The sequence below is a fragment of the Schistocerca cancellata genome, chromosome 3 (assembly GCF_023864275.1).
Source record: "Schistocerca cancellata isolate TAMUIC-IGC-003103 chromosome 3, iqSchCanc2.1, whole genome shotgun sequence".
Lineage (NCBI taxonomy): Eukaryota > Metazoa > Arthropoda > Insecta > Orthoptera > Acrididae > Schistocerca > Schistocerca cancellata.
This window is the reverse complement of record NC_064628.1, coordinates 857,181,340-857,208,351: the sequence shown is the minus strand read 5'-3', so window position 1 is coordinate 857,208,351 and position 27,012 is coordinate 857,181,340. Positions and strand designations below refer to the sequence as shown.

The 27,012-nt window shown below is 43.4% G+C and overlaps 1 protein-coding gene across 1 annotated transcript in view; it reads left to right on the top strand.

Moving 5' to 3' along the window:
- Positions 1-27,012, top strand: part of LOC126176612 (solute carrier family 22 member 7-like) — a 569,470-nt gene that overhangs the window by 37,861 nt on the left and 504,597 nt on the right. Inside the window, exon 4 of the mRNA XM_049923772.1 lies at positions 5,645-5,875. Within this exon, the coding sequence (XP_049779729.1) occupies positions 5,645-5,875 (231 nt within the window). The remainder of the gene's footprint in view (positions 1-5,644; positions 5,876-27,012) is intronic.

Genomic DNA, 27,012 nt, shown 5'->3' with positions numbered 1-27,012 from the left:
TTAGAAAGATCAGCTAATAAACTATTTGTGGACATTAATCACTGGTTCCTAGCCAATTCTTTCTCACTAAACTTTGAAAAAACACACTACATGCAGTTCAGAACTTGTAAGGGATGTCCCACGAGTATATGTCTAACATACGATGTCAAGAAGATAGAAGAAGTGGACAGTGTTAAATTCTTGGGATTACAGCTTGATAATAAATTCAACTGGGAGGAGCACACCAAAGAACTGCTGAAGTGTCTTAACAAATCTCTGTTTGCAATGCGAATTTTGCCAGACATAGGGGATATAAAAATGAAAAAGCTGGCATACTATGCTTACTTTCATTTCATACTGTCATATGGGATTATTTTTTGGGGTAATTCATCAAGCCAAGCTGAAGTTTTCCGGGCACAAAAACGTGCAGTAAGAGTTATATGTGGTGTGAACTCAAGAACATACTGCAGAAGCCTGTTTAGGGAACTAGGGTTACTAACTACTGCTTCTCAATATATTTATTCCTTAATGAAATTTGTCATTAAAAATATATCACTTTTTCGTCATATTCCACACCTCAGCCATCTAAAAATATTACGTTACATTTAAGATGTGTTACGACCTGTAGCTCTACCCTTCATTCGATCCCTGCGAAACCCTACACTTCAGCAGGATAACGCACGACCGCATGTAGCAGGTCCTGTACGGTCCTTGCTGGATACAGAAAATGTTCGACTTCTGCCCTGGCCAGCACATTCTCCAGATCTCTCACCAATTGAAAACGTCTGGTCAATGATGGCCGAGCAACTGGCTCGTCACAATACGCCAGTCAGTACTCTTGATGAACTGTGTTATCGTGTTGAAGGTGCATGGGCAGCTGTACTTGTACACATCATCCAAGCTCTGTTTGACTCAATGTCCAGGCGTATCATGGCCTTTATTATGGCCAGAGGTGGTTGTTCTGGGTACTAATTTCTCAGGATCTATTCACCCAAATTGCATGAAAATCTCATCACATGTCAGTTCTAGTTTAATACATTTGTCCAATGAATATCCGTTTCTCATCTGCATTTCTTCTTTTTGTAGCAATTTTAATGGCCAGTAGTGTAGTTGTAATACCAATAATAATAATAACAATAATAACAGCACTATAGAAGCGATTGTGGAATTACTGCTGTTACATCCTGACAATTATTTCTTTTATCTCTTTGGAGGAGAGTAATGGTGCAGTTTATGAACTACTGCAGGTCCTATCTATAGCTTGGGGAAGACGTTTTCTTGAGATAATTAGCATTTGTTACGTGTATATCTCGCTTCTATCATCAGTGATGTACGGGACAGAGCGCAACGTATGTGTGTATTGGTCTATGTGAGGAACCTGTACCCTCCACCGTATTAATGCAGCTAATTGAGAAACAATAATTATTGATAATTTATATAGTCAGTATTGCATTCTTTCAAAATTGTGATAAGAGTAATAATATTTTGCAAATGTTCACGCGAGGTAGCCGCGCGTTCTGAGGCGCCTTGTCACGGTCTGCGCGGCTCCCCCCGTCGGAGGTTCGAGTCCTCCCCAGGGCACTGATGTGTGCGTGTAAGTTAGTTTAAGCTAGATAAACTAGTGCGTAAACCTAGAGACCGATGACCTCAGCAGTTTCGTTCCATAAGACCTTACCACGAACTTCAAAAACTTTTGAAAATGATTTAGTTTCATGACTGAAACAGAATCGAATTGTTTTAGAAAATTTCATTTACCCCTCAGGGGTAATTAACCTCATACTAACTTGGATCAGCTCTGTAGAATGGGTACTTGAAATTACGCTTTAAGTATCATTTTGTTTGTAATGGGAAACAAAAACCGACACTTTTTGTCGACACTGGCATGAAAGGCGCGATGAGCGCTATTTGTTTTGAGTTGACCCCTGCTAAACAATGAAAAAATGATATTGGTGATATCTGCTTTCCCGGCCGGTTTGTTAGTTTACGAGACCAGAGCCGCTACTTCTCAACCGAGTAGCACCTCAGTTTGCCTCACAAGGGCTGCGTGCACCCCGCTTGCCAACAGCAGTACGCAGTGCTTATCTTCAGTGATCTGACGGGAAAAGGTATTACCATAGCGGCAAGGCCGTTGGCCCTGCACTGGTTTTCAGTCACTTGAAATATATCTCCTATTGGTCAAACAACAGTATGAATTATCAATGATATGCCCTATGTGTGTGTGTGTGTGTGTGTGTGTGCGTGTGTGCAGAAATTAGAGGAATGCCTTCAGTTGGAAACAGATCAGTAAATGTAACAGACCTATTTGTGTTCCAATTTGATTCTCGCCTCCATGTCCATTGTGCACTCCTCTTGTTGTTTGATTCCAACCTTTTGCTCCAGATCACAGGCTCCGCTCCACCACATGAACCAAAATGGTAATGGTATTCACTGGATCTCACTGACGTATCGTTAAAAACCTCACATATTTCTGTATGTGTAATTTCCTATTTTTGAAAATACAATAGAAATTAAACATTTTAAAATGTGTTTCCACGTTTCATTTCTGGTTCAGGAGAGAGTTGGCGGTGCCTTGAAAGGCAATGAATTTGTATACCGGTAATTGTTTTGAAGGTAAATTACCGAACAACATTACTCCCCGGCTTTGAGTAAGGACTACCACATTTGCACATTTGACACAGTGTCATTCCCTTACGGTCTTCACTGTACTGGTAGATAGTACAGCTTGGCTGTGGAAGTGGAAGGGTAGCCCACAACATAGACAACAGTATTAACAAATACAACCACTCAAGCTTTAATGATCTTCCAGCAATAAAGGCTCTTAACAAATCTCAATTAAGCAGAGACATAAACTTGGTTACAAACATATGTTAACAATCAACCAGTGAATAACCCCAATAAAGAATTACCAATCAATAAAACGTAGATAAAAGACTGCTTTACAAAAGCGCTTAAATTAAGTAAAATCATGAAAGCTGAGTTACAAATATTATGTTAAGCTTCAACAGGTGAATAACCCCAATAAAGAATTCTCATTTAAATAAAACATAGATAGGAAAATGCCTTACCAAAATGCTTGAATTGTGTAAAATCATGAAAAGCTGAGTTACAACTTTTCTCACAAACTACTTAGGAATTTACAGCAAATAAACAAACCTGATCTGTTTAACCAGAAGGTAACTGCCAAGTCCAAGCGGCCGATGCCACTCAGAGCGGACGACCGCCCCAACGCTGATCATCAACCGACATCGTCACGGCCCAGTGGCCACCGTACTAAAACAGACTAACGTTTCGGTAAGCGACCGACTGCAACACAGGAGTAACAGCGACTGAAAGTCGGCGTACGCCTTACGAAACACGGCACACCCTTAAGCGGGAGCAGGCACAGCTGACTAGCGGCCACACAACCGCGAGCAAACAAATCTCCCGCCGCCCGTACTAACGCGGGAAATGATAGCGAGCGACAAGACGCCACGCGCAAAGCAGCAACCGTGCCTACCCCTCGACCACAGGATGTGCCCTGTCTCCTTGTCTATGGTAATACAATTTATAGCACACAAGAAACGATTTAGTAATGGCATTAGTTCAACGCAAGATCAGTTAACAGTTAGGTGCAGTAAAGATTTACCAACGGATTTACCTTCAAACCAACATCCGCACCACAGGCGGAAATTAGTAAACTTGGCATAAGTTTTCACAAGACCGAGAAACAAGAAATCAAATTAAACAGCTGCCAAATTACTGTCAGGATACGCAAGCCCTTCAAGACCTTGCTATCTTACTCACAGTTATCATTAACTGCGAAACTTACACAAATGAATGACAAGAAATTCACCGTTGAAAGTAAAAAACAACACACCACAAAGGTTAAACTAATTAATTTACAGACGAGCCAGTCACTGAAAGCTCAGTTCTACAAGATTAGGACTAACCTCACTCGGCAGTAATACATTTGTGTGGGTGATAGGACTCCAAAACCCAAAACAACAGGTCACACGTTAGCTGTCTTGTTCTCGGATACTAGGCACCACCGGGCTAAGCCAATCGCGACGAAACAAAATCTCTGAAATTACAGCTGCCTGCATCAAAACAAATGAGTCAGGGTGCATGAACGTAAAGCACAAGCCACTGTTCCAGCCGGAGCGTAACCTTTTCAATGCACATACGGACAGAACAACACACGTGGGCATAAAGGGAGCAGCAGATGCGTACCAAGCAAACTATACTGCGCCAAAATACGACCCAAGTCGCGTCGACAAACCGGAGCGCTGCTCCCGGAGCTGGTGTCTGCTCGCTGGACTGCCGCAACTCTCTGTCCCCCGGAAAGCGATGCTGACTGCCGCCTTGCTCCACGCTCCCTTCTCGGCCGTGCACAACAACTCTTCTCGTGTGCCCTCAGAGTGCGGCCGCAATGTCCGTTCTCCCCTGCTGTCCGCCCCAGACCCCCGTACTCGCACTCACTCCCCCCTTAGGACCCGCTCCGACAGGAGGCACTCGCGATCGCACATAGTGCCAACCTCGACCAGAGGAGTAATCGATAGCGTCTTGCGCCCGAGAGCCGCGCCACGGCTCATTCACATTATCATTCGCTTACAGTTCTAGGAACTTGTACATTAAGACCATATTTGTGCAAAGTAAATAACAACATATTAAAGCAGCAATAGATTCATGGATGAAACAAGGTGGATTTACACCATTTCAATTATGTTTTAATCCTGTAGAAAAATATTTATTTTCCATCAAAGACCACTTCTTCATTTCTCACTCAGTGCCTCACAAAAGAAGTGAAGCAACGAAAAGGAACGAGGAAACGAATTGAAAATTCATGAGTTGAGGGCTTTGTGAACTTACTGCAGTGACTAAAATACCGAGTCAAATTTTCAAAAATCCTGGAAGTGTTAACCCATTTAGCAGTTTGGCGTTGCGCGCGCTCAGTCCTGGATGCATGCATTGGTTCTATTGCCGTTGTATCCGAGGCAAGCTGACCTACATGTGTTGTAACTCGTCCTCTATCTCCTGGCCTGCCTTGGGGATGGATGTATGTGATGTCCTTAGGTTAGTTAGGTTTAAGTAGTTCTAAGTTCTAGGGGACTGATGACCTCAGAAGTTAAGTCCCATAGTGCTCAGAGCCATTTGAACCATTTATCTCCTGGATTCTGGCACGAGGGCAGAGTTGACATCCAAGCTTGCCCAACGTGTGTTCTGTCAGGCGGAGATTGGGTATCTCGTTGGCCATGGGAGTACCTCATCAACATGCTGGCGCTTCACTTTGTCAAAAAATTAGGCAAATTTAACGTACTAGTAGTTTAATTCGTAACTGTCCTTTTCCATATAAAGTCTTTCACTGTTTAGTCCACATAGTAGGACTGATTGGTGTCTTCCGAAAGAGGTTCATTACACTCTAGTCCTATCAGTAGAAAACAGCTGTGGAATGAATCCAGTGCACCTCACGAAACACAGGGGAGCGAACGGGCATCAGTAAACGATAATTCTCTCTGGTGTCCTGTGGCTGATTCTAGTTTTTTGTCAGGCAATACAACAGTGTGCAAACCAAATTTCTCAAACGGTTTCTGGATTTTGTCCTAGATTACTAGTTGTATCCAGTGCTATAGTTTTCAGATTATGTTGCAAAATGCACTTATAATGAGGTTCTACGTATGTTACACAGGGAAGGAGGAACATTCAGCAAGTGCCTGATGTACAACGGAAGCGCCCTGGACGGAGCTTCCGAGGTGCCCTGCCAGCACGGCTGGGAGTACGACGACACGTGGTACACTCAGACGGTGCCGTCAGAGATGAACTGGGTCTGCGACGACATGCACATCGTCAGTGACGTCATGTTCTATCCACAGAACATTGGAGCAGTCCTGGGACTGCTGTTCGGCTACATGGGTGACATGTAATTAAAAAAATATTTCTGTTCTTATTACCTTTGTATTTTCTGTTACCATTTGGTGTTAAAGGATATGAACAATCCCTATCTGTCAGTACAAGAATGGGTAGTGGCACTGCAATCGCCAGTACACCAGAGCACTATATATGACTGAGGGGAGCAGCGACCCATTTGGAGAGCTGGCATTCGCTGAGTTGAAAGCTCACAAACAACCAGCAGAAGTGAAACTTCCTGGCAGATTAAAACTGTGTGCCGGACCGAGACTCGAACTCTGGACCTTTGCCTTCCGGGGGCAAGTGCTCTACCCACTGAACTACCCAAGCACGACTCACGCCCCGTCCTCACAGCTATACTTAAGCCACTACCTCGTCTCCTACCTTCCAAACTTTACAGAAGCTCTCCTGCGAATCTTGCAGAACTAGCACTCCTGAAAGAAAGGATATTGTGGAGACATGGCTTTGCCACAGCCTGGGTGGATGTGCTTGAGTGAAAATCTCATTCTGGAAACGTCCCCCATGCTGTGGCTAAGCCATGTCTCCGCAATTTCCTTTCTTTTAGGAGTGATAGTTCTGCAAGGATCGCAGGAGAACTTCTGTAAAGTTTGGAAGGTAGGAGACGAGGTACTGGCAGAAGTACAGCTGTGTGGACGCGGCGTGAGTCATGCTAGGGTGGCTCAGTTGGTAGAGCACTTGCCCGCAAAAGGCAAAGGTCCCGAGTTCGAGTCTCGCTCCGGCACACAGTTTTAATCTGCCAGGAAGTTTCATATCAGCGCACACTCTGCTGCAGAGTGAAAATCTCATTCTAGAACCAGCGGAAGTGGCCACCAGCTCTTCATGCAACCATGTGGCGGTAGGAATAATGCACAGTACGTCCATGAAATGCAGTTTACGTGTATGGAGGAACCTTTACTTGAAGGAAAACGACTTCCTGCAAAGGAGAAGTTGATTCCGTGAGGTCAGGCTGAAGCAGGTCTAATCTGAAAAATCGCCCCAGTTGTCTCGCAAATGTTTTATGAGTGCGTGCATGGCGAGAACAGGGCCCCAGGGTGTCACGTTATTTCTTCCTAGCCAGTGCTGAAATTTAACTCTCTGACTATACTTTTTCTTCGAATTCTTGTGGAGCAGCCACAATTGTATTTTGTAAATTTCAGTAGCCGCACAACAGCTGCTGAATCAAAAATATTTTTATTGCCTACACGACTGATTTCTGAACACTAAAATTCTGTCATCTGGAGTAAAAAAAAGAACGTTTTACCGATTGAGGTAGTCTTCCCCCTCCCCCTCTTACCCCCTCCTCCCTTCTCCCCCAGCGTTGTCATGGAACGAAAATTTCGGTGACAGAGCATGGGAACTGTTCACGGGATCCTTGGTCACCCATTTGCAATTCAGGTGCAGAACTATACATTAATGACAAAACTGGAATGGGAGACGACCTCAGTCAGTTTTTTTGTTGTACACCAGACGATGGAAGTTTAGTGTTAAGTAGTAAACAACAAAAATATTGTTGATCCAGTAACTGTTGTGTGCATCGTTCAACTTACAAAATTTTGTATAAAATACATAATTGAACCATCAGAAAGTTTTATATTAAACCCAAATATCTTCCAGGTTCAGTCCTGGACCATATTAATGGATACTACAAAAAGATACAAATAATTGTATGTAGTATTCAGAAAATGTTAACTGTTCTTTACAAAGAAGTGCAAAATAACATAAATACTTACAGGGTTAAAATGGTTTAAGCCACCATATTGCATTAGTCATTACTAAAAATCTGTAGTGCATTCCATCAATGTAAATTAATGACACAGGACTTTTGAAGCAAACACACAAATACTAAATGCACACAGAGCAGTATTGAAGAGAAGATCCGAACCGTAAATTTTACTTTATAAAAGATGTTGATAAGTTCATCAAAGATCTTTAAAAGAAAATTTTTGTTGTATGGTATAAAAATATCTCGATGACATGTTACTTGGTAATGTAGAGGACTGGACTATCTTTGGAGAACATATTAGGTATAGTTTCACATGTAAACAGAAAACGAAGTTTCTATCTCCAGGCATAAGATAACACAGATGTTAGAATGCGAGGTAGGAAACATTTTATAACCCTAATGTTAAACAGTATCGTATTCATTGCATATATGTAATGAAATGCATGAGCATATAAACAAACGTCAATTATATCATAAACGTAATGGAAATCGCACCTGTAACATTAAAACAAGCTAAAATACGGTGCTCTTAAATGGGTTGAAATATCACTCAGTGTTCATATGCATCCAGGTTATAGTAGTACTGTCACATGTCGACTATATTTACAGGAAATCTTCATCTGTTAATGAAGTTACATTACAGTGCGTAACTAGAAGCTTAGTATATCAGTAGTGCTAGTATCATAATGAAGGGGAGGGACTAAATAACAACAGTGTAACCAACCATGTACTCAAATTGGGCTTGAAGGAATATTGACAACATATGTGTATAGTAGTGGTAGCGATGAGTAACATTATTTAAACAATGTAAACCTTAAGATAAAGGCATTAGGAGCTCAATCATTGAGTGTACATTTTGCAAAGCATATAGAAAAATTCTGCTCATAATCAATTAAAGTGATTGCTAAACAAAATACGTACTTGCATATGTACAAACTTAAACACATTAGCTGGAATGTAGATATCGAGTTACAGATGAATTATCTAAAATATCAATAAATATTGGTTATGTACATAACAGTATTTAACAACACAGTTTTATGTGAAAAGAAATATGTGACCTGTTGTTCATTAAAATGAGAAGTACATCTTGGAAGTACAAACGTACTTTAGGTGAGGACCACTTTTTGACCAGAAGTCCATGACACATATAATAAAAGTTGAAAATAGAATTACTGAATGTTTAGCATAATCAGTGTAAAACAGCAGGACAGAAGTTACAAACATTTTATAAATGTTTATAATGAACAATTGTTGTACACAGGATGTGGATAACAAACTATAATATAAGTTCTTTGTACTGCAATCGCGTAGTGAAGAATCCTGACAGGGGTATCAGAAAACTGTGTGCAATAAAAGTGTCATTAACATCAAGTGTTGGACTCCAGAAAAACTTTTTGGTCAACGTACATTTGGAAAAGATCACGCTTATGTGGCCATAATTTGCGTGAAAATCCTAGAAGGTGTTGCAATTTGTGAACAACCTAAAAATTCGTTGAGTCTACGAGAAACATAGATCTGAAAAAATCCGGCTTTAGTGTGGTTTACATACTTTACAGCTACTTCTAGCAGTCGACTGGACCACTTTCATTTGGCTGGTTCACTACGTATTCAGCATTTGTCAGCTGAAATAATTCCTGCCAATTTCACTGTGTTGTTTCAATGACTCTTAACCACGTCACGCAGCGGGTACATCTTTCTCGCCATATTTGGCAGCAAAATATGTTATCTCTGGCGGTCCCCTCTCTGGATGACGTCATCGCTGCCGCGTGCGGGGCGAGCAAGCCGTTTGCGAGTGCGGTATCCTTCGCTTATGGAATGGTGGGCTGCCACTGTCACACCTCGGCTTTGCACTGCACTCATGCGATTTAGCAACGTTAAAGCGGATGAAATAAGGAACTCTCGGGAATTTTATTATGCTGTCCTTCGCGATCTTTATGACTGTGCTCGAGACGTTCCACTGAGAATTATGAATGTCGTTACCTGACGGCGAAACTCCCGTAACTCAAAATACTGCAATTAGATGGTCTTCGTTTGGCTTCCCAGACACGTTCGGTTCTCCAGTATGAGTTGGCGTCTGTGTATGATCTAATTCGGCTTCGAACGTTACCTCCAAGGAAGTGTCTCAGTACCATTCGTTCTGTAGGTGGTAGCGAGTGGTCATCCCAACCAGATATAATGCGTAAACTCTCTCAGTATTTTTCTGATCTCTACTCTGGAGTGGAATATGACGGAATACGGCCTGCTGATTTTACTTCCGCCTTGATAGTCTTGTTACTCCAACTCTCCATGAGGAGTTTTTGGCAGTTTTCACCGTGATTACGTTCATGACATTGCAATTCACTCTCCTTCCCGCACACTGCCGGGTTTGAATGTTCTTCCCGAAGAATTTTATGTTCGGATTTGGCCTCTGGTAGGAGATACGATAACGTATATGGTGCATGAAATGGTGCAAGGGGTCTACATCCCACCCTCCATTAAGAACGGAAGAATTTAATTGCGTAGGCTTCCGCGGCCAGAGTCAGTCGACATAAAAGTTTTCTGGGTTTGGTACCGCGTCATAATGTAAAAACTACTGCTGCTATAGAAAAGCCAACGTTTCGGCCACGATTGCAGCGGCCTTCTTCCCAGAAAACTTTTATGTCCATCGGAAGAATTGTTTAAATTACCAAAAAGACGGGACGCTACTCAATTTTAGTCATAAAATAGTCGCACTGGCGATAAACAGCCGTCTGTCGTTTTTGCTCGTTGGCGTGGTCGCGCGTTATCAAAGCTGCCTTTTGGGTCGTACTCGCTTGCTGAATGTCGTGATCTCGATTGCCTCCTCTGTCCTTTTAACGGGAGGTCTACTTTCCATTGATTTTAATCGTGCGAGTGACGGGGTTAGTCAAGTTTTTCTGTAGCAAATGTTGACAGCTGTTGGATTTAATGATGCTGCACGAAGGACGTTCACGTCTCTTGTTACTGGCATTCAGGCGTCTACTGATGTGAACGGTGGTCTTCCCCCCCCCCCCCCCCCCCCATAGAAGTGTGTCGAGGTGTAGTCCGCTATCTATGTCGTTACTCGCGCTTCTTCTGGAACCCATTTTGAGACCCATAGTTGCTCGACTGGATGGCAGGTCGTTATTGGGCGAAAGGTTTATCGTTCGCGCGTGCGCCGTTGGCTTTACGGTGCTTCCTCCTACTCATGACGACATACCGATGCTCAAGGACTGTAGGATGCATTTTGTCGTCTTACGAGAGCACAGGTTAACGACCGGAGACACTGATTACTCAGTGTGCGGGGATCTGACGCGGTTGAGATTCCATGGGCTTTTGCGGTCGCCCGCAATCGATCGTTGGGTATTGTTATCGATTGTTGTCCGATGAAGACTGGTGGGTTAAACTGGACATCCGTCACGTACTGGATTCACGATCGTTAAACACTCGCGTCGCTCTCTCTCGTTACTTCTTAACTTTCAGTCCGGGGGAACTTACGTGTTGGGTACATCTTATTTTGTTGCCCAAGTTTGTGCCTTTTCTGCGATGATGTCCCGAAAGTTACATCGATTATCTAGCACGTTTATCTGGCGAAACCCTATTTTTCGAGTGCGCTATCCGGCTATGGCGCGACCCCTGTTGGAAGGAGATTTTGGCCTCCCTGATGTTCAGGATAAGGCTTCTGATTTACTTCTACGGCGCACTACTTTAAAGTGTCTTTGCGTCCCCCAGTGACTTATAGCTCGCCTTTTTGCCTGTCTCCGACCCAAGAGCTTAACCCCGCCAATAGATGTTGGTAGGATAAATAATAAATTAAGGCATATTCGTGAACTTTTTTTTATGTCAGTTACTTCAGGATTGAGCGGTTCTAGGCGCTTCAGTCTGTAACCGCGCGACCGCTACGGTCGCAGGTTCGAATCCTGCCTAGGGCATAGATGTGTGTGATGACCTTATGTTAGTTAGGTTTAAGTAGTTCTAAGGGACTGATGATCTCAGCTGTTGAGTCCTATAGTGCTCAGAGCCATTTGAACCCAATCTGATCTCTCTGTAAAAATGCTAGTATGCCGCTGTACGTTTCCAAATCACGTTTCCTCTGTGGAGTCCCCATCACCAGACACAGAATGGAAGGTTGTTTGATCCAGTGTCAGCCTACCCCTGTGTTATCGTGGTACCAAGTCGTTCATAACCATGTCTCCATCAACGTTTGACTTTTTCGTATTGGACTGATGCAGTTGTTGCCATGAAAAAAATACATTTATGTCACCGCTTGGTCGCATGTGAACACAGTTATTGCAGTTGGCTCCGCCGACAGTTGGCATTTCTTGCCAGGAGGACGGAAGCGACAATCTCCACTGACATTCTCCTGCGTCCCGATTCAAACTTGTTCCCCAGAACAGAGAACAATACAGTTGTGTAGCATATCGGGCTCTATGTTCATTACGTGATGGGGAGCGGTTATGACCCGGAACCTTGTGCCTTTTTCCAGTATATGGTTTCTGCCCAACGGATAATTTGCCACACTGCCGTCCACTTTTTGCGAATATGCTGTATCTCGTCATTAGTCGTCAAGGAGTTGGATGATGTGTAGAAATCCTTTACTGTTGGAATGTTTCATTCCTGTTACCTTGTTTTTGGTAAAATTGACAAAAAAAGTGGTGAGTTAACCGGTCGTCGTGGAATTCTCATTGCCGTCCCCTTTCTGATGTATCTTTACACAGTTTATTTCATTTTTGTTTAAGTAATGGAAAAATAAGTTGTTGCAGGGTACGACACAAAATGATACATTTTTTTTTTCCTTTTAAGTGGTGAAAGCCATGTAGGATTTTGTTCCACCATGTTCCTTCCTTTTTAGAGTAGCAAGTAATTTCAGATAAATAAAAATAAAAGATAAATAAAGAAAAGGCCAGTACTATGTGATAGTCAATCGCAATGACAGTCGCGCGGGGGGGGGGGGGGGGGGCGAGGGGGTGGAGAGGGATCGTGGTTAGGCCACGGCATGCGACCCTTGCCCACCTCGTCTCCACCCAGCCTTAAGTTGCCCCTGTGTCTGTTCTTTCTTGCCGTTACAAGCAAAAAAAGAAAAAAATTAATATTGTCCAAGAACTGTAAGGTAGCAGCGTGTAGTGTGTTCCTAGTTCGCACCCCACCGGATCCAAAACATTCAGTATTAACCTTCGCGTTTAATAAAAAAAAATTAAGAAGGAGACAGAGGTTCGAATCCTGGTCAGGCACAAATTTTCAACTTTTCCCATTCATTTAAATGAATTCTTCCTGACAGCTCATGTCTTTAATTCATTTGTGTCTTGATTCATAATGGCTGCAGGATCAAAATAACCGAAAGACGAGACACCAGATATACACTACTGGCCATTAAAATTACTACACCACGAAGACGATGTGCTACAGACGCGAAATTTAACCGACAGGAAGAAGATGCTGTGATATGCAAATGATTAGCTTTTCAGAGCATTCACACAAGGTTGGCGCCAGTGGCGGCACCTACAACGTTTTGACATGAGGAAAGTTTCCAACCGATTTCTCATACACAAACAGCAGTTGACCGGCGTTGCCTGGTGAAACGTTGTTGTGAAGCTTCCTGTAAGGAGGAGAAATGCGTACCATCACGTTTCCGACTTTGATAAAGGTCGAATTGTAGCGTATCGCGATTGCGGTTTATCGTATCGCGACATTGCTGCTCGCGTTGGTCGAGATCCAATGACTGTTAGCAGAGTATGGAATCGGTGGATTCAGGACGGTAATACGAAACGCCGTGCTGGATCCGAACAGCCTCGTATCACTAGCAGTCGACATGACAGGCACCTTATCCGTATGGCTGTAACGGATCGTGCAGCCACGTCTCGATCTCTGAGTCAATAGATGGGGACGTTTGCAAGACAATAATCATCTGCACGAACAGTTCGACGACGTTTGCAGTAGCATGGACTATGAGCTCGGAGACCATGGCTGCGGTTACCCTTGACGCTGCATCACAGACAGGAGCGCCTGCGACGGTGTACTCAACGACGAACCTGGCTGCAAGAATGGCAAAACGTCATTTTTTCGGGTGAATCCAGGTTCTGTTTACAGGAGCATGATGGTCGCAACCGTGTTTGGCGACATCGCGGTTAACGCACTTTGGAAGCGTGTATTCGCCATACTGGCGTATCACCCGGCGTGATGGTATGGGGTGCCATTGGTTACACGTCTCGGTCTCCTCTCGTTCTCAATGACGGGACTTTGAACAGTGGACGTTACATTTCAGGTGTGTTGCGACCCGTGGCTCTACCCTTCATGCGATCCCTGCGAAACCATACACTTCAGCAGGATAATGCACGACCGCATGTAGCAGGTCCTGTACGGGCCTTTCTGGATACAGAAAATGTTCGACTGCTGCCCTGGCCAGCACATTCTCCAGATCCCTCACCAATTGAAAACGTCTGGTCAATGGTGGCCGAGCAACTGGCTCGTCACAATACGCCAGTCACTACTCCTGATGAACTGTGGTGTCCTGTTGAAGCTGCATGGGCAGCTGTACCTGTACACGCCATCCAAGCTGTGTTTGACTCAATGCCCAGGCGTATCAAGGCCGTTGTTACGGCCAGAGGTGTTGTTCTGGGCACTGATTTCTCAGGATATATGCACCCAAACTGCGTGAAAATGTAATCACATGTCAGTTCTAGTATGAATACTCGTTTATCATCTGCATTTGTTCTTGTTGTAGCAATTTTAATTTCCGGTAGAGCATAATTACGGCGATGATGGCAGGCAATGTCTTCAATTCCTTTGTCTTGACGCATTTTACAGAAAAAATCTGGGAAATGGAATAATTGTGAAGCAAGCGGATATGCGCTGGTTGCAGGTACGGACGTCGCCCGCTGCAGTTGGCCTGCGTGGTGATGCACGTCGTCAGCAGGTTGGCGATGGTGTTCACTCCGTCACTGATCGTGATGTTCGTCGTGGCGGAGTCGGTGGTGGATGGCGCTGTAGGCGTCATGCTGGAGTCGGCGGTATCTGTAGGTGAGTAGGGGGAAACAATGTGTTGCAGCATCGCGAGAGCGACGTTTAGAAAAACCTTAAAAAGTATTTTTCATGGAAAGAACGGGAAACTACTCTGACAGAGGGCTTCTCCTGTTTCTTTACTCTTTTCTTCCTTGATAAATGTTCTCGAGCTTCCATCCGGGCCACGTGGTTATATGTCCAGGAGCTTCGAGCCGAGAACTACACTCATGCTCATAAATTAAGGATAATGCTGATACATGGTGAAACAACGCTCTGGTGGGGCGGTTTGCGGGTTTAAATGACCTCGGGGTATGACCATGCGGGTTCATTTGACCTGCGGTCGGCGCTCGGTGGCGCTGGCAGCAGTCCACATACACAGAGGTATGTTGATGCATTTCAGAGTACGGGGCAGCGAGTAAGTGTGCAGACGTGTTCAGACGTGCTAATGGTGTGTTGAAAATGGCTCGAAGAGCACATATTGATGACGTTATGAGGGGTAGAGTATTAGGGCGACTGGAGGCTAGCCAAACACAGCAGGTCGTATCACGGACCCTCTGTGTGCCACAAAGTGTGATCTCAAGATTATGGTAACTATTCCAGCAGACAGGAAACGTGTACAGGCGCTACAGTACGGACGTCCACAGTGTACAACACCACAAGAAGACCGATATCTCACCTTCAGTGCCCACAGTCGGCCACGGAGTACTGCAGGTAGCCTTGCTCGGGACCTTACCGCAGCCGCCGGTACAGCTGTCTCCAGACCCACAGTCTCCAGACGACTAAACAGACATGGTTTATTCTCCCGGAGACCTGCAAGGTGCATTCCCCTGACCCCTGGTCACAGGAGAGCCCGTAAAGCCTGGTGTCAAGAACACAGTATATGGTCACTGGAACAGTGGTCCCAGGTTATGTTCACGGACGTCCAGGTATAGTCTGAACAGTGATTCCCGCCGGGTTTTCATCTGGCGTGAACCAGGAACCAGATACCAACCCCTTAATGTCCTTGAATCCGACCTATATGGAGGTCGTGGTTTGATGGTGTGTGATGGGTTATGATTGATGCACATACACCCCTGCATGTCTTTGACAGAGGAACTGTAAGAGGTCAGGTGTATTGGGACGTCATTTTGCACCAGTATGTCCGCCTTTTCAGTGGTGCGTGCAGTTGGTCCCACCTATCTCCTGATGGATGATAACGCACGGCGCTGGATATGTAGCACGCTCGCGAGTACACGCACAAACATACACACTGAAAGTGGCTAATTAGTTTTTGTTGTAAGGTAAGGCACAGATATATTTAGTGGTATTTTGTCTCTGCGTGGTGATGTGAAGTTGAACTCGTGGTCGCTGGCCAGTTTGGCCGAGCGGTTCTAGGCGCTTCAGTCTGGAACCGCGCGACCGTTACGGTCGCAGGTTCGAATCCTGCCTCGGGCATGGATGTGTGTGATGTCCTTAGGTTCGTAAGGTTTAAGTAGTTCTAAGTTCTAGGGCACTGATGACCTGAGATGTTAAGTACCATAGTGCTCAGAGCCATTTGAACCATTTTTTTGAACTCGTGATTAGAGAAACAGTTAACCTCGTATGTGAGCTCGTAAGTAATATCATAATTCTTGAAAAGTGATCAGCAATATGAAAATTAATGAGATATGCAACATTAAACTGCATACTGCTATGCTCCAGGTGAGAGTAGAGTCTGCACTGTTAAATTTAAGAAAACTGTCCTGTTAGTAATAATGCAAGCAATCTGACTGCGAGCAAAGCATGAAATATAAGTAACTACCCAAAATGCCTATCCGAAAAGTATGTCACTGTTGAAATGTTAATTGTATCGCACGCAAATTATAAATGCGCTTCCTGTTTGCACAATGAATTAACTCTGTACTGCTGCTTTGTCCAAACTATTGACGCTGCTGCTGCTGTGCTAGTTAAAAACTAAAAATTCAAAATACTAGGAACGCGATGCGCAATGTGTGCTTATAACTGTAGAGACATCCACCAAATTTCTGTGTTAATAAATCTCATTACTGCAATGATCATTGTCAATAAAAGTTCTGTTACTGAGAAACTCGAGAAAGCAAAATTATGTATGTGAAACCTGAAATAAAGAGACGAATGCTGATTGATGGAAAAACAATTAAGTAACAGTATTAATAAAAGTTTGCGTGACTAAGACAAAATATTTTAACACTGGAAATACTAAAAATTCACTATGCATTAATAGTGGAAAAGTCTGAACAAATTCTCTTTACTTTCTTACAAACGCGCATGCTATCCAGCTGTGAAGAAAAATCAGTAACTCACACATTGTTACGTTATCATAAAAATCTCCAATTCTAAATCCTTGACCAAATTAATTATTACGATTAGATGTCTCGGCAAATTAGCTATTACAGTGCTTTTTGAAGTCTTCTGTATGAATTTACAAAATACCTCTCCATAAATGAAAAATAATATAAGAAATTTACTGCCGGCACACAGCACGGCCTAAAAACTTTTTACTCCATCACAAGACGCAATCGCATTCGGGAGGACGACGGTTCAATCCCGTCTCCGGCCATCCTGATTTAGGTTTTCCGTGATTTCCCTAAATCGCTTCAGGCAAATGCCGGGATGGTTCCTTTGAAAGGGCACGGCCGATTTCCTTCCCCATCCATCCATCACCCGAGCTTGCGCTCCGTCTCTAATGACCTCGTTGTCGACGGGACGTTAAACACTAATCTCCTCCTCCTCCTCCCCAAGAAGCACACAGCAAAAGACGCTACTCGTCACCCCCTGTCTCCGTCCCAGACTGCACTCCACTCACAAGCACAGATTCTATTAACAGAACCTCGCGGCGCAACCTGTTTGGCAAAGATGTTGCCCGCTGTTGAAATGGTTCAAACGGCTCTAAGCACTATGGGACTTAACATCTAAGGTTATCAGTCCCCTAGAACTAAGAACTACTTAAACCTAACTAATCGAAGGACATCGCCAGCCGCTGGTAGCCGAGCGGTTCTAGGCGCTTCCGTCTGGAGCCACGCGACCGCTACGGTCGCAGGTTCGAATCCTGCCTCGGGCATGGATGTGTGTGATGTCCTTAGGTTAGTTAGGTTTAAGTAGTTCTAAGTTCTAGGGGACTGATGACCTCAGATAAGTCCCATAGTGCTCAGAGCCGTTTGAACCTAAGGACATCACAAACATCCATGCCCGAGGGAGGATTTGAAGTCGCGACCGTAGCAGGTGCACGGTTCCGGATTGAAGCGCCTAGAATCGACTCGGCCACAGCGGACGGCTGCCCACTGTTACTCATTTGCTATTGAAGCTTTACTTTTCCGTGTGACATCCAACCAGAGATGTGTCCAGCTATTATTCAGATGCTATAGAAGCTTTATTTTTCTGGTTGATATCCAAAATATTACCTAAACTACAATTTTCGGGACAAAACGTAACCCTTAGGACATGCATACAGACGGAATCCTGTCACCGTGATGCCTCGTGATATACATTACATGATGAAAAGTATCCAGACACCCCTACGTGATGCGGAATTGACTACTAGATGTCACCAGAGGCGGGCCGCGCCAGTATAAAAGGAGTGTATAAGTAGTAGAGATGCATGAACAGCAACTGGGTGCGTCGCGAGAGCTCAGTGACTATGAACGTGGACTAGCTGTCGGATGTCACCTGAGTAACAAATCCATCAGGGACATGCCAACCCTCCTACAGCTGCGAGGTCGACTGTTGGGTATCTGACTGTGAAACGCAGACGCGAAGCCACAGCTAGAGTTAAAGCGTATGGTAGGCAGACGATACGTATCAGACCACACGTACTGATGGGCAGGTACCTTCGAACATTGCGGAGGGTGGTTGTCAGAAAACCGAATGAAATCAGTGCAAAGAATCATTCTTCAGTCTCAGAGTGCTGCCAGCAGTTCCACTAGCACAATTACTCTCCGTAGGGTGTAAAATAGAATGCAATGTAGTGGTCGAGCTGCTTTTCCGAAGCCACACAAATCTGTACTAACAAGGGGAGGCCAAAACGTTTGGAACGTGGATTTACTGTAAACTTCGTACACTCGTAGTACTCCACGAGGACAACAAAATGTGTAAGCAGTAGCGAGTACTCCTCAAGCGTTATTGAGAAAATCGCAAGATAATTTCGGTCTTCCAATATATACCTGTGAGTGGCCATTTTTACCATGAAGCGGCGGTAGCCGACGATGTAGGCGTAATCATCAGAGACCAAACAGATGTGACACAACTAGAGATGGTACTTGCAAAATACTGTTCCGCATCGGTTGCGAGGGTAAATAAAAACAAAAGTAAATTTCTAAATATAAAGCGGCTTGCTAACTTGCCCATTGAGTGGGCGAACCATGTTAATGAACACAAAGCTCTTGAAATGGCATTGACAACTCACCTTTTAAAAATGATAGCAATAAATTGGCAGGAGGTGGCAAGAAAAATCAAGGGAGCTTTGACTGAAAAGTGTCAACGTAGCATAGACCAGTTCCAGAGAATACTGTTTATCAACACATATTTTATCCAAGGCCTACTACATAGCACAGATTCTCCCCATTCCATCAATGGTGGCGAAGACGATCATGTCCACCTTAGCAAAGTTATTGTGGAAAGGGGAATTGTTTCGAGTGCCAGTGAAGACAGCAGTTTTGGATCCAAGCAATGGAGGAATGGGTCTAACCGATATCAAGTCTAAAGCGATGGCACTGTATGTCAAACGAACATGGAGCATAATGTGTAATGATCCAGGGTGCATTACAGCAAAACTATACGATATTGTCAGGCCAGAAAGTGTAGAGCCGCCGATAAATATACAAAAAATAAGTTTTAAGCTAAAACACATTAGGGAGTATTACCTTGAACGAAGTTATCTCAGCAAAAAGCTTTTAAACTCCAAAAACGTTACAGCAAAGGCGATTTTAGCTGAAAGATGGAAACATGAAAGGAAAAATAACATAGAAACTAAATATGCTGGAATAGCATGGAAAGGGGTCTGGAAAAACATCAGTAGTGATGTTCTTTCTCTGATGTGAGAACAGCGTGGTACAAGGTAGTCAATAACATCATCAGCATTAATGAGCGTCTCTTTGCCATCGGTTAAGTGACACTAACCTCTGCAGAAAACGCCACCTCGTTGATAGTGTGCCTCATCGTTACACATGTGGAAATCGGATTACCAACTGGAGGTGGACTAGGGAGAAAATTGCTCAAATAACAAGAACTTCAGCAAACAATGTACCGACTAACATTTTCTTTAGACCACCCTCAGGCAAAAAATAACGCAGTGATTTGGTTAATGAGCAAATATACAAGTTATGTTTTTAACAATATTGGCAGCGATGAACATATTGAATACAAGATGTATATGGCAAATGAATTCGAGAAAATAGTTAAATATAAGAATCACAATAAGAAATATGGTAACATGCTCCGAATTGTCTTCAACAGAATGGGTATAGGTTAGGAACTGGATTCCTAGTAGAGAAGGAATGGGTTGGGTCACGTTCCCGACCGTGACCTCACCTGTAAGTCACCCATGAAAAATAAATCAATAGTACAGCAGATACTAGAATATGACCACAAACATCTGGTGTCTGATATAGAGGAAGATCTTGAACTCCCTATGGATGCGTTTAGAAGGCTGGAACTGACAATAATAACAAGGCAGTGAAGGACTTTGCGATGTCGCTGTTCGCGACTGCTCTTGTGTCCACGTAATTTACCCTGGAAGGAACACTCGTCAAGGATTTACTGAATGATTAATTTGGGCCTGGGAAATAATGATGAGGAACCGGCTGCAGAAGAAGACAATGTGCGTGCTGAACCGCCACCAGTTGAAGATGACAGTGAATGAGCTAAATTGTGCTACTGCTAAAGACTCATTCTTCGAATGCTGTAATTAATGACTGCAATTATCTGTCATCTTATTTATGTCATTTCATTGTACCCATTTTTGTTACTGTTTCTGTGAAATAAAAAAAAAGTGGTTAGAAAAAAAGTGGTTAGCGTTGAAGCCCCGTAATCATTGCATCGATGGATCAAGTCCCGTTCGTCAGTTCTTTTTTTTTTATTTTCAACACAGTCATATTACGGTTGATATAATGGGAAAAATAGGTGTAAACTGATGAACTTTTGTTAAATTTACAATCGTATCTGGCAGGCTACAAATTTTTATTATCACAAATAATATAATATTCATAACTATCGACTAGTAAACGACGAAACGCTTAAAGTGATACTGAAATTGTATGCTTGTCCGTGTCTTCAAAATTGTTCGTATTTCATCGAAAGAGAATGAGAAAGTGCTTCTCTTGAAGACGCTATTAAAATACACTCGATACTGCATGACGAATTATCAGCGCCGATATTTGAGGAAATACTGCGTTATGCATGGTTTGCTTCAAAATTATCGGCTGAAAGAGGTTTTTGAAAATGTTAACGAGGTTTATTTTTCCACGCAAAACCTCAAAAGACCTTGCGTATGCGGAAACATAGCATTTATTCAATGCAGCTGGTGCCGTTTAACTTTACATGTTTGTACGAAAAATACCATCCTGCAACTTGTACTCGTAATGTCGAGAGAGACGATTAAGCCGTCTGTGCCGGTCAAAACTTGGAGGTAACAAGTCGTTTCGGGCTCCTTCCAGGTATAAGGGATTTCTCAAATCACGGACAAGCATACATTTTCAGTTTCACTTTATGCGTTTGGTAGTTTAATAGACGATAGTTATGACTATTATATTATTTGTGATATTAAAAATTTGTAGACTGCCAAATAACATTGTAAATTTAATAAAAGTTCATCCGATTACACGTATTCTTCCCATTATATCAATTGTAATATAAATAGTAAAGAAAATGACTGTGTTGAAAATAAAGAAACTGACGAACGGGACTCGATCCAGCGATGCAGTGATTACAGAGCTTCAACGCTAACCATTCGGCTGCCGCCCCTTCATGATAAAAATGGCCACTCACAGATGTGTGTTTGACGACCGAAATTATCTTGCGATTTTCTCAATAACGCTTGAGAAGTACGCGCTACTGCATACACATTTTGTTGTCCTCGTAAAGTACTACGAGTGTACGAAGTTTGCGGTAAATCCGCGTCCCAAACGTCGTGGCCTCCCCTTGTAAGTGCTAAGCAATGCTCTAGGCCGCGTATAGAGCGACGCCGCTGGACAGTCGGTGATTGGAGACGAACTGTTTAGAGTGATGAATCACGTGATACCCTGTGGCAATATAGTGGAAGGGTTTGCGTTCGGCAAAAACCTACTGATCGTTACCTAAGATCATGTGTAGTGTCAACAGTAAAGTACCCTGCAGTTGGTGTTATGATATGGCAATGTTTTTAGTAATTACTGTCTACTGCTTTTCCTGCGCTTAAGGGGAGCCGGAGGTGGTCAAATCCGAAAAATTACGATTTTTTTTTGCTATCGAAAATTAATTGGAACATTACTCTTTAATGTAAACTTTGAATTATTGTTCTACTCGCCCTGGAAGTGGAGTTATTACCATTTTCCCACACGCCTGCAGAGGAAATGGGCGGGCGCTGAATGCATCTAACACCCTCTCGTCACTTCCTGGCGAACTGCTTAGGATTTTCTCGGCCTGTTACGCATACAGCGCCTTATGTTACGCATACAGCGAGTGTGCAATGGTTGGCTACATTGTTTTCTGTGACAAATGAAGCGCTAAGAGCGCGGAACATCGTCTCTTTGCTGTTTACCGTTTCGAATTAGTTCAGTGTTGCGCCTGTTGTTGGTAGTATTATACTTCTTGTGTAAAGCGTTGTTCTGGTTACGATGCCACGTTTTTGTAACCGTGTATATAAGAAGAGGAAGAACGTAGGTAAAAGAGAATTAACACTAATACCAAGTTGCGATACTACAATTACTGAAACAGTGCGTTCTTCTGCTAAGCAACACATGCCCGGCCATAGCCCTGTGACATCTTCTAGCAAGAAGCTGACTGGTGGAAGTGACAGATTTCGTGAATATGTTAGTGACAGTGATGATATTTTTCATGACTTAGCACAGCCAGAATTGTTACACAAATGTCTACACGGAAAGACGCAGAATCCTAATGAGAGCGTAAACAATTTGATTTGGAAAGTGATTCCTAAAAGGGTGTTTGTAAGCATAAAAACGCTGCACTTTGGCATTTATGATGCAATAGCAACCTACAACCAAGGGAACAGTGTGAAGTGTGAAGTTCTGAAGGCATTAGGATTTACAGCTGGGGTGAACACTGTACGAGCTCTAAGAAATATTGACAGAGAAAGGATAAGAGGAGCAGAAAGAAGAGAAAGCCATATGAAGTATGATGGAACAACAGGCCAGAAAAGAAGACAGAAGAGGAAGCTTTTGGAGGATGAAGAAGGGGACCCTGATAATCCATCCTATAGTGCAGGAACGTATTGAGAAACTTTGATAGCCATTTCCCGTAAATTAGAATTTTTTGAATATAAGGAACATTTTCTCAAAATCCACTCAAGCTAGAGAGATGAAATTTTTATACAGCTCTCCTAGTGGTCAAACTTACAGTGTAACACAGCCATTTGGCAATATGTTCAGTACTTTCATTTCAGTTTAATTATAAAGCAATTATTTGTAAAAAAAATTTGGGTAATTAATAAAAGAAATAATTGGAAGGAAACTAGAAAAGATACTCCTAAATCTCTCTGTCATAACTGCAATACTAAACCACTCTATGTGTAAAAAAAATTCAAATTTTTCTATTTGGTAGTTTATTCATAAATGTTCCTCAAACTTAGTGATTTTAACATGGGCAGCATAGGCACCTCCGGCTCCCCTTAAGAAAACAACGCTAAATTCGGAAGCATATCAACTCATTTAACAGCACCTTGTACTGCGCACGGTACAGGGCCACTTAGGAGACGTTATTTGTTTGGATTAGCACGACAACGCACCCTGTCACAAAGCAGCATCTATGAGGCAATCGTTTGTGGACAATAACACTCCTGGAATGGACTGGCCTGTCCATAGTCCATACCTGAACCTAATGGAACACTTTCCGGGCGAGTCAGAACGTGTGCTTCGCTTAAGACTCCAGTGGCCAGCCCCACTTTCTTAATGTGGAGAGGCCTTGCACTGCACTCGACATCAAATGGGCAAACAGATGTAGTCAGCACGACTACACGTAAAGAAACGGTGGCAGTTGACGAGGATAAAACAAATAATAACGCCGAAAGGAAAAACGCTACAGTTAGAAAACCAGTCAATATGAAGCATCTGTATGAAGACATGATGGTATTTATTGAAAATGAGTTTTCTGGGCAAAAGATGACACAGCCCAAGAACAAGCGAACTAAAAGTGGAATTACTGGCAAAAGTATCGCAATGCGCTATAAAGCAGGCTTTATTAACTGGCAGTGCAGTTCGGAACAACTACAAAAATAAAACGAGAGAATATTCACGAAACTAGAGAAAACATGCAGATGTGTGGTACTAACCGAGCGACCCAGTAGATATGCAAGCAAAACGGCTCCTGCAGCTGAAATCAGAGCAGAGCAAGCAATTGAACAAACTATTTTGCTCATAAAGTCAATAACAAATGAAGAGGCGAAGACAGTGCAACAAAAGCTGACGTACTTAATGAACCAGACCAAAGAGAAAATTTGTATAAAGAAGGTCAAGCAAACCGATAATGTAATCGTCTTCGAAATTGCTACATGAAGGGTCATGAAAAAGATAATCAACAATAAAAGGGTGCAAGACAAACTGATTTGTGAATAGCCTAAGATTAAGAAACCTTTAATGATTGTGTGCCACATCCCAGTGGACACAAATGCAAAGACACCGAAAGACACATTACACTTGTGGAACCCTGAAGATGAATTTCCCAAGGAAACCTTCGGAAACGGCTTTACAGTCCGATTCAGGACAGAACCAGTGGGAAGAAAAGTGGTCCATCAAGTTACTGAAATGAGAGCCCTCAGGTTATAACAGCACTCGTGAAGCGACAAAAAGTCGGCTTCAGTGAAAGACTTTCTAGTAGCGAGGAGGTGTTTTGAACACCAAGACCTTGGTCATCTGGCAGAACATAAAACATTGTGATAAACAATTAGTAATTTGTGGACATTGTGAGTAAAAAGGCCAGATCAGAAAATACAGCATTAAAAACAAACAAGTGGCAGTGTGTGTGCCATGTAAATACAGATGTAAAAACACATGGGGAAGAGAGATGAATGTTACACATATCAGATCCTCCTAACAAAGAAGAATTTTAAGAACGAATTATGGAGAGGCGTCTCCTGCCATTAGAAAGCAATGAGCACTCTAACGATGCCATAAAGTGTGTTCTATGTAAGGAACATAAATCACCAAATAGGAGGGGGAGGGACGACGAAAGAGCAAGAAATTTCTCCCAATAAGTGGACAGTAAATACCATAGAAGAGAACATGTGACACAGACCTGCGAAAAATCAGGAAAAACGTTTTCAAAGAAAATTCAAAACTATTTGGTATAAGACAGAAGCAAGATCACAGACGGTTATAGGAGTGACATTATACTGCAAGTTATCAGGATTTATTGATAGAAACTGGGTAGTTCTTGGAAGAATGCGACAGCACAAAACCTGAGGAAAATACTGCACTGCCTAAAGAAGTAAAAGGTGATTCTACAATGCAGGGTATGAATCAGCAACAAAAACAGTACGAAACCCAGGGACAGTTCATACAGGAAACAAGCATCTACTACAGAGAAGTAAACAATAAAACACAGAGGGGAGCCGGCCAGAGTGGCCGTGCATTTCTAGGTGCTGCAATCTGGATCCGCGCGACTGCTACGGTCGCAGGTTCGAATCCTGCCTCGGGCATGGATGTGTGTGATGTCCTTAGGGTAGTTAGGTTTAATTAGTTCTAAGTTCTAGGCGACTGATTACCTCAGAAGTTAATTCGCATAGTGCTCAGAGCCATTTGAACCATTTTTGAACACAGAGGGGAACAGATCTGTGACATATTTATAAAAGAGTAGTGTAATGGCGACTTATGCCACAGAATGTATCAGGATGTCGAAATGTAGCAGGAAGACATCAAATGTAGTGGGTGGCTGCCAGGAGGTGCCGTATTAAAATTCAGTGAGAACTTTCCCAAATGATTTACTGTTTCAAACTACAGTGTCCTCGTTCACCTCCATCTGCGTCACTGGGCCCCGCAATGCTGAGGAAGCACCCCAGCAGCCTGTGCAATACAATGCTGTGTCGTGCTGGCCTTGACTGGCCCACTGAGTTCTGATGATGTCAGGATGGGTGCACCAGCAGCTGACTCAGCGCCCACCATCCTCGATGTCTCCGTGCTGCTCTGCCGGGAGCCGTAGGCCATTCCCGCTGCTGCTTCTTCGTTACTGGCATAGCTGAGATCACGGCGGCAAGCGCCCACGATCCGGCGTCCGAATCTGTGACCCTCATCTCGGGATGTCTTCGGAATTTGTTGCTGGCCGAGACGACTGCCTGCGGTACCGAGCCAAAGAGTGGCGCACCACTGGCTGGCTGTGGACGCCACATCGGCCTCAGAGGGTCGAAATAATGATCTGCCGTGGAATGGGACATGCCTGGCCATCCAGGAAAGCTGCCACACTTGAACGAATCTCGTTGGAAAACGACACCCATTTGTATGTCGCTGTGCACCTCTGTTTTGCTAATGTGCCGCTCAAAGTCACATATGCACCACAATTGGGTTGTGCCAGTGGGCCCCTTCTGCCTGTAGTTATGCCATGCAAACTGCTGCGTTTACTCTTTTCAGTGGTTCGACGACTCCTTACTTTGCAACCGCTGTTCAGTGTAACTTACTGCAATGTGGCCCGCACCTGGCTGTAACTTGTGCTCAGAAATGTTGCACTGAATCTAACTTTCCTATCTTAAACTGTGGTGCCGCTACATTATTTCCCTTTTTGGAAAGACCCAGTCCCTGGGTCGACCCTTAACTAGCTGTTAACTTGTCTGGGTCAGCACCTATTTCATATTTCCTTACTACTAGAAAACTTAAATGTGACCTAGTGCTCTTAAAACACATGACATGAAACAAAACGTAAAAATTCCGTACTGGACGACCGATGCCCGATCAGCCCCTTACCTACTCACCTCACGCCCTCGGTATCCAATGCACTGGGACTTGGACTACCCTTGGTTCCCTTTTGGAATTAGCTCTCCGTCTGATCTGAAAGTAAGCAAGACACAACAAAGTTAAGGCTGTGATGACACTTGGCACAGAGGTGCTCAAAATGATTGTTATTTGACGTTGTCTTTCTCTATACCGAGCGACATGTTGAACAAGCTGTTCGGCTGATATGCGCCCCTCTTACCCTAAAATGAACTGGTTTACGGATCTCAATCCATCATTTTATAATGTGATGTTGATATAATACACAGTGATTTTTACAAGTTCAATACCTCTTGTGATGTAATACATAACACACAAATCAGTTTA